Here is a 5986-nt window from a genome sequence, read left to right as displayed (position 1 = left end):
GCACCATGGATACCCTCTGTAACCGCTCTGCAGTTTTACTCCAACCTACACAATGCTGAAGTGAGGTCCTGGGATATGAAAGACTGGGTGGAGATTGAGGGATACACAGATTCACATAATGAATCATATAGCACAATCTGTAGTTGTAAGAGTGCTCACCAGTGTACTCTGAGCTTGGCCCACCAGTGAGGGGCTGAGAGGAGCTGAAGGCTTGACGGCCTGACAGTGCACAGCTAAGAGTGGTGTGTGGGTGGAACTGGATTCGAGATGGGCCCACTCCTCACACTCCTGTTCCTGTCTCCCACAGACCTCTTCTTGGGTGAATCTGGTATTGTGGTGCGTGGTCTTGGTGCTGCAGGTCGTGCAGTGGAAGTCTGAAGCCACCCCATACCGGCCTCTGGAGAGGGGGGACCCTGTGTGGAGCTCTGAGACAGATGCTCTTGTTGGGCCACGCCTTTCCCATTCCTGAAGACTAACCGAAGAGTACTCCTGCCGCCAGACTCCGTGCCCAAGTGCCTGCAGTCCTCTTGCCCCCACGTGGCCCACACGGCTGGGAGCCTGAGTTTTCCCTCCAGGAGGGAAACATGATTAACAGACCCCCTCTTCCTACAGCTGTTTTTGTACCAAAGTATTATATTACTTTCTTTCTTCATCTCAGTACTGAGTTCTTGGTGTAAAGCACTGTAGGTAGGGTGGATGGGAGTAAGGAGTGAAGGCGACACAGGCATGGATCAAAACTTTGAGGTACTGACAGGTAGCTGCCCTTGGGATGACTGCTCCTTTATTTGCTGTTAATGAATTTGGGCCTCTTGTGTGACCCTGGTTGTCACCCCATCCCTAAGGTTCAGTTTTGATTCCCCTCTGGGAGGGGTGAGTGACCTGAGGTGGTTTCTTCACAAGCTACGGTAGGCACCCACCGTGTTGTCAAAGAGTTTCGTGTTGGGGAAGTGTCCAGCTTTGTCCAAGAGGAAGTAGAATCGTCGGCCTTTGACCTTCAGAGGCAACATGGCAGGGACTTCACCCCGGTGGGCCATGCAGGATACTTGGTTCAAGGGAACTGTAAAATGGGCACCCCAGCCAAAGGGGGCATGAGTGGTGAGGGTCACTTGCTTCCCTCCAGCCTGTAGCATCACTGAGCGCACAGAGCGGAAGGAAAAGAGAAGACCAGCACCAAGTACCAGAGTACCTGCAGGAAGAGCAAAGATTGGGGTTTTCCCTGGAGAGCTAAGAAGCAACCCTTACAGTGTGCCCCCGAATAATAATAAAAAAAAATTGTGATGATGGTAACATTTACTGAGCTCCTCTTATACCCCCATCATGTATTAGTCATTCCTCCCAAAAGCCTTAATAGATACTCATACCCATTTTAAAACAGGGTCCAGAGCGGAAGTACTAACTCGCTTAAGGTCACAGAGTGAGAGGCAGACTTCAGCCTGAACCTGTACGAGGGCGTGGCGCTCGGGAACGTCCGACTCCAGTGTACCACACACCTATAAGGGTGGCCTGCCCATCCTGGAGGGTCGGGAGCCCCTTACTCTTCTTGCCCAAGCGGAAAGGATTGTGCCCGCCCTCCTCGACCCATGCCGGGAAGGCAAACCACACCTTACCGATGGCGCCGCAGCCGACGGCAAGGCCGTAGCGCCAGAGCGCGGAGCGCAGGTCCAGGCGGCCGCGGCCTGGGGACTCGGCGTCTGGAGGCCGAGTGGAGGCCGGCGGGCGGGCCAAGGCGGCAATGGCTAGGGAAGCCCAGAAGACGCCCTGGCCAGCGCAGAACAGGCCGAGGACGGCAAAGAAGCGACCCCCTTCGTGCTCGAAGAGCAGCACGTCCCGTGGCGGGGCCACGTCACACAGAGCCCTGCGCGCGGTAAGGGACTGCAGCGTTAAGAACAGCCGCACAGGCCACCGCCGCCCGAGAGCCGCCATGGCCCTGAGCGGCGCCGCTTCCGGGGCGGGACTTCCTGCCGCTGGCCCCGCCCCGCCCCCTCGGAGTCCATCTGTCAGCCCCAGGCGGGGCGAGGCGAGGCGAGGCGAGGCGAGGCGACTCGGCCCCGCCCGCGCTTGCGAAGGGCAAGGCTAAAATAACCCAGCACACTCGACACAAAATACAATAGCACTCTTTATCTTAAAAAGTAGGGAGGATCCTGGGGTTAAGTACACAAAGCACCTAAGTCCTTCGGGTAGTTTAGTGTCAGTTCTACAAAGTAAGCTTTGGCTTCCTGGCACCAGGGAGGCTCGATCTTCCCGAAGTCTTCAAGAAGGCAGGTAAGGAGAGGGATCCAGCAGTCACAGTCACAGAGGCCAGAGAGGAGACATCAGTACATACAAGGGCTATTTACAGGGATCTTCTGGGGCATGACTGTGGATTACTTTATGAACGCCACTTCTGGGATCTCGCCCTTGGCCTTAGAGAAAAAACAGAAGGTCAGTAGAGCCAGGTGGCCCATGCCCGTGTGCCAAGCCTACGTGACCCTCTTGAAGGCCTGGAAATCTCTTTTAGCCACCTATTCCCAAATCTTACCTTGAGATGAGTAAAGACCTGGGCAGATCTGGTGTAGTCCCAGTTGTTGTCCTGAAGGCACCTGGAGCAGGGCAAGCACAGGCACCTCCATCAGAACCAAGACGCAGTCACTCTGATCACTAAATGCCACTTCAACATCCATTCTACGGAAACACTCACCAGCAATTACATACATTCTTGCACTCTTTATACAAATGAAAAATTAGAAAAAAATCCATCTATCAATGGTCTTTCGAATACAAAGAAGTATTAAATAGCTATCTATTTCTATTAAATAGCTAACAGAAATGAGACTAAGGTGAGTTTTATACTAATAGGGAATGATGTTCATGGGATAAGTAAAGTATGTTGCAGAACAGTATAAAAGAGGGACTTCATTTTGACTTTAAATGTTATGCTAATGTATGCATAGAGAAAATTTTTTTATGGACCATCTTTTTTTTTTTTTTAAGTAATAACAAAAGTTCTGGCTTTAAAAATTTTAGGGGCACTCATTATTCACCACCAGCCCTACCCCAGTGCACCCTTATTCCTACACATGCCCAGTACTCACTTCTGGGACCACTCAAGGTTCATGCCAGACTGAGTAGCGAATGCCTGCAGCATTTCCTGCTGCTCTGGAGAGAGGGTGGGCACTGGGCTGGAAGAAGGTGTGGGTGCAGGCATGGCAAAGGCTCTTTGGATCTCATCAGGACTGGCATTCCGCACAAACAGCTCATCATTTACGATGCACAACCTTGGGGACAAAAAGCACCTGAGACAGCTGGACAGACAGACAGATAACCTCATCCTCCCAATATCGTTCCTATTCTCACTTGACACTCAGATCCTTTCAATACCCACGAGGTCCCTTTATCATTTCCTCCCTTTCCCATGGACTCCATGTATGGGATTATCTACCAAACACACTAGAATTATACATTCTCCCCCAACCCTCATTTATCTTCACAACAGACTTAGGAAGTGAATATTGTTAAACCACTTTTCAAATGAGGAAACTTGCCCTAAGCTAGAAGTGGTGGAGCCAGGATGAAAACCCCAGACTCCAGAGCCAAGCTCATCACCACTATGTGACCCCCCTCTGATCACCCCCTGCCTTTCTGAATGTCTGAAGATACCCAGAGGACCGACTCCACCCTCCCCAATCTTCACAGTGGTGGCCATGGATTGGGACTGGGACCCCACACGGTAAGTCCAACACTCACCCTGAATTGCTGGCAGGAACAGCAACGAACGTCCGGGTAAAGGCTCGCAAAGAGTCCCGAGATTTTCCATCCACTGCAATGATAACAATGGTGACAACCTGTCAGAGTCACTCATGTGACTCTGAGTGACTCAAAAATCATGGTCTTATTTGATACAAAGAACCCTAAGTGGGCCAGACAGGGATGATTATGTGTGCACAGGGGAGCGCAGTGGGGAGGAGTATCAGAGGTCAGGGAGGACAGTAATAACAACACTGTTATCCCACTAGTGGAGTGTGTGTGTGCCAGGCCCAGTGTCAAGCATCTTGTACATCACTTCACTTACTCACCACAACACTGTGAGATGGCTATTACTAACCCCCTTCCTTTCACAAATAAAGACTCAGGCTCAGAGCTAATGTAAATTGCCCACAGACACAGAGGACCAAAGCTGGGATGGAAGCTCAGACCTGCCTGACTCCAAAGTCTGTGTCCTTCTAATCCTCAGGCTTTTCCCATATCCCAGACAGGAAAAGACAGGTGGAGAGGGTAGGCTTGGGGGGCAGAATGAGAGAAGGAGGTCAGGGAAGAAGAGAGAAGAGAAGGTAGCTGGGACGCTAAGAGTGCTGAGAACGACTAGCTGGGAAAGGGACCACTCTGCAAACTCGGCACTCCGAAGACCCTCACCTTCTTTGAAGACTCCATTGACAGAAAAACACAGCAACGTGCTCTGAAAGAGAAGCAGCAGCATCAGGTACCACGTAGGCTCCCAGCCAGAGCCTGAGTCCTTCCTGCCTCTTAACCGCCCCTTCCCCAATTCCACCCTTCTGCCAAGGAAGACATAGGTGCTCACTGTCTGGGCGCTTATGTCTACCACGAAGGAACTGATGTCATGCTGAGTTTTGGGCAACTCATTGAGGAAGGCCACAACGTTGAGACGTGTGTGCTTCAGCAGCCGGAACCGCAGGGCTGTGAGAGGAGGGGAAGCCAAGGTGAGCAGCTGCCATCCTCAGCCCACACTCAGCCCCTTCCCATCCCCTTCTCCCAACCTGTTCTGCTCACATCACACACTTACTAGGGTCTTTAAGCTTCTTCACATTCCTACTATCTTTGAAGTACTCAGCTAAGTTGCTTCTGGGGGGCAGGAGAAAAAGGAGGCAGTGGTCAGAACGGTGTGGATGCGCATGTGCTGGCCTGGGCAGGTTCTGGGATATGACACTCACCGGGCAGGGTTCTGGGGGGTGAAAGGAATGCTCAGGGAGCAGCAGGCCCCATCGTGGTAGGCATCCAGGAGCTGCTGCCGGTCTCCGGAGTCATATATCGCATAGTACCTACGAGGAAAACAAAAGGGAAAGCCTGAACTCCACAATCTGGGGCCGCACAGGGACCGACAGCTCCCAAGAGCGAGCTGTGCTGGGGCTAGCCCACCGCTCGCCAGCCTGAGGCGACCTGAGATACTCACTGCTGCAAGAAGTGCAGGACCAGATTCTTCAGGGTCTCTGTTCCAAAGTAGCTTCCCTGGAATCAAACAGATATTAGGACCACGTAACCAGGACTCTACCCCCAACGTGAGCGCTAACTCTGTGCCCCCAACCGCGGCCCCCTCCACTCACCTTGCAGGGAGGTAACACTGTGGGGGCTTCAATGTCAAAGGCAATCGGTGGGGGTAACTCATGGCCGTCCTGCAGAAAGAAAGTGACAGCCGACGACATAAACCAGACAGAAAAGGCTGGATGAGCACTCAGATGGGAGAACTAAGAGTGAGGGGTCACAGGTCAAGTGTAAAAGAGAAATGGCAAGGGTCCATGAATCCTGATAGATGCAACTTTTGTCTACAGGTGTTTTTCTGGGAAGAATGATTATATTTTCAGCGACTGTGAAGCTGGGGAGATCCCAGCTGGGAGAAGGATGTCAGATCTCATTGTTCTACCGGCCCTTCAACCCTCCCTCAAAGGTCCTCAATAAAATGGCTTGATTTCCCCCCCCCCCCACCCAGGGAAAAAAAAAAAAAAAAAAAAAAGGATTAGAGACTTTGTCAGATTCTCAAAGGGCTCCGTGTCCCCAAATCAGTGATCATACAAACACGTTAGGCAAGACTTTGAGGGTGCGAGATGCTATGCTCCTCAGAAGAGAATGAAAAAAGTTAGGTACTTACCAGGCGTAATAATTTGGGAAATCGCTCTCGAACGGCGCTGTCAAGAATGGGACAGAAGTGAGTGATGTTTCAGAGCCACCGTGCCTCCTGGGCTGCTCTAGGGGCAAATACACCAATGCCCGAGGGACA

General features: G+C 51.9%; 3 protein-coding genes across 4 annotated transcripts in view; 1 reads left to right on the top strand and 2 right to left on the bottom strand.

The window, feature by feature from the left end:
- TMEM179B (transmembrane protein 179B) overlaps nt 1-469 on the top strand; it is a 2127-nt gene extending 1658 nt beyond the window's left edge. Inside the window, exons 5-6 of the mRNA XM_007462128.1 lie at nt 21-60; nt 308-469. Of these exons, the coding sequence (XP_007462190.1) occupies nt 21-60; nt 308-469 (202 nt within the window). The remainder of the gene's footprint in view (nt 1-20; nt 61-307) is intronic.
- Nucleotides 470-745: 276 nt separating this feature from the next.
- TMEM223 (transmembrane protein 223) lies at nt 746-1923 on the bottom strand. Its single transcript, XM_007462127.1, has 2 exons — nt 1608-1923; nt 746-1186 (listed from the first exon to the last, which is right to left on the bottom strand). Exons 1-2 carry the CDS (start codon nt 1921-1923, stop codon nt 894-896), a joined length of 609 nt encoding a protein of 202 aa, XP_007462189.1. The 3' UTR covers nt 746-893.
- A 180-nt stretch (nt 1924-2103) lies between these two features.
- Nucleotides 2104-5986, bottom strand: part of NXF1 (nuclear RNA export factor 1) — an 11878-nt gene continuing 7995 nt past the window's right edge. The window contains exons 11-21 of one of the 2 annotated variants that reach the window (XM_007462126.1): nt 5858-5894; nt 5316-5384; nt 5165-5220; nt 4926-5033; nt 4778-4836; nt 4556-4671; nt 4390-4432; nt 3724-3796; nt 3072-3254; nt 2519-2579; nt 2104-2402 (exon numbers count right to left, since the gene is read on the bottom strand). In XM_007462126.1, the coding sequence (XP_007462188.1) occupies nt 2364-2402; nt 2519-2579; nt 3072-3254; nt 3724-3796; nt 4390-4432; nt 4556-4671; nt 4778-4836; nt 4926-5033; nt 5165-5220; nt 5316-5384; nt 5858-5894 (844 nt within the window). In that variant the 3' untranslated portion in view covers nt 2104-2363. The remainder of the gene's footprint in view (nt 2403-2518; nt 2580-3071; nt 3255-3723; nt 3797-4389; nt 4433-4555; nt 4672-4777; nt 4837-4925; nt 5034-5164; nt 5221-5315; nt 5385-5857; nt 5895-5986) is intronic. The other variant, XM_007462125.1, reaches the window with a different exon arrangement.

Source organism: Lipotes vexillifer, unplaced genomic scaffold (assembly GCF_000442215.2).
Source record: "Lipotes vexillifer unplaced genomic scaffold, Lipotes_vexillifer_v1.1 scaffold1129, whole genome shotgun sequence".
Lineage (NCBI taxonomy): Eukaryota > Metazoa > Chordata > Mammalia > Artiodactyla > Lipotidae > Lipotes > Lipotes vexillifer.
Note: the sequence above shows the minus strand (reverse complement) of the source record. Positions and strands in the feature narration are given on the sequence as shown.

What these genes read in the sequence shown, in the direction of transcription:
- TMEM223 (XM_007462127.1), bottom strand. Translation starts at nt 1,923, where the DNA reads ATGGCGGCTCTCGGGCGGCGGTGGCCTGTGCGGCTGTTCTTAACGCTG. An exon ending in CGTCGGCTGCGGCGCCATCG is followed by an intron (nt 1,187 to 1,607) that starts GTAAGGTGTGGT and finishes CTCTTCCTGCAG; the next exon opens with GTACTCTGGTACTTGGTGCT.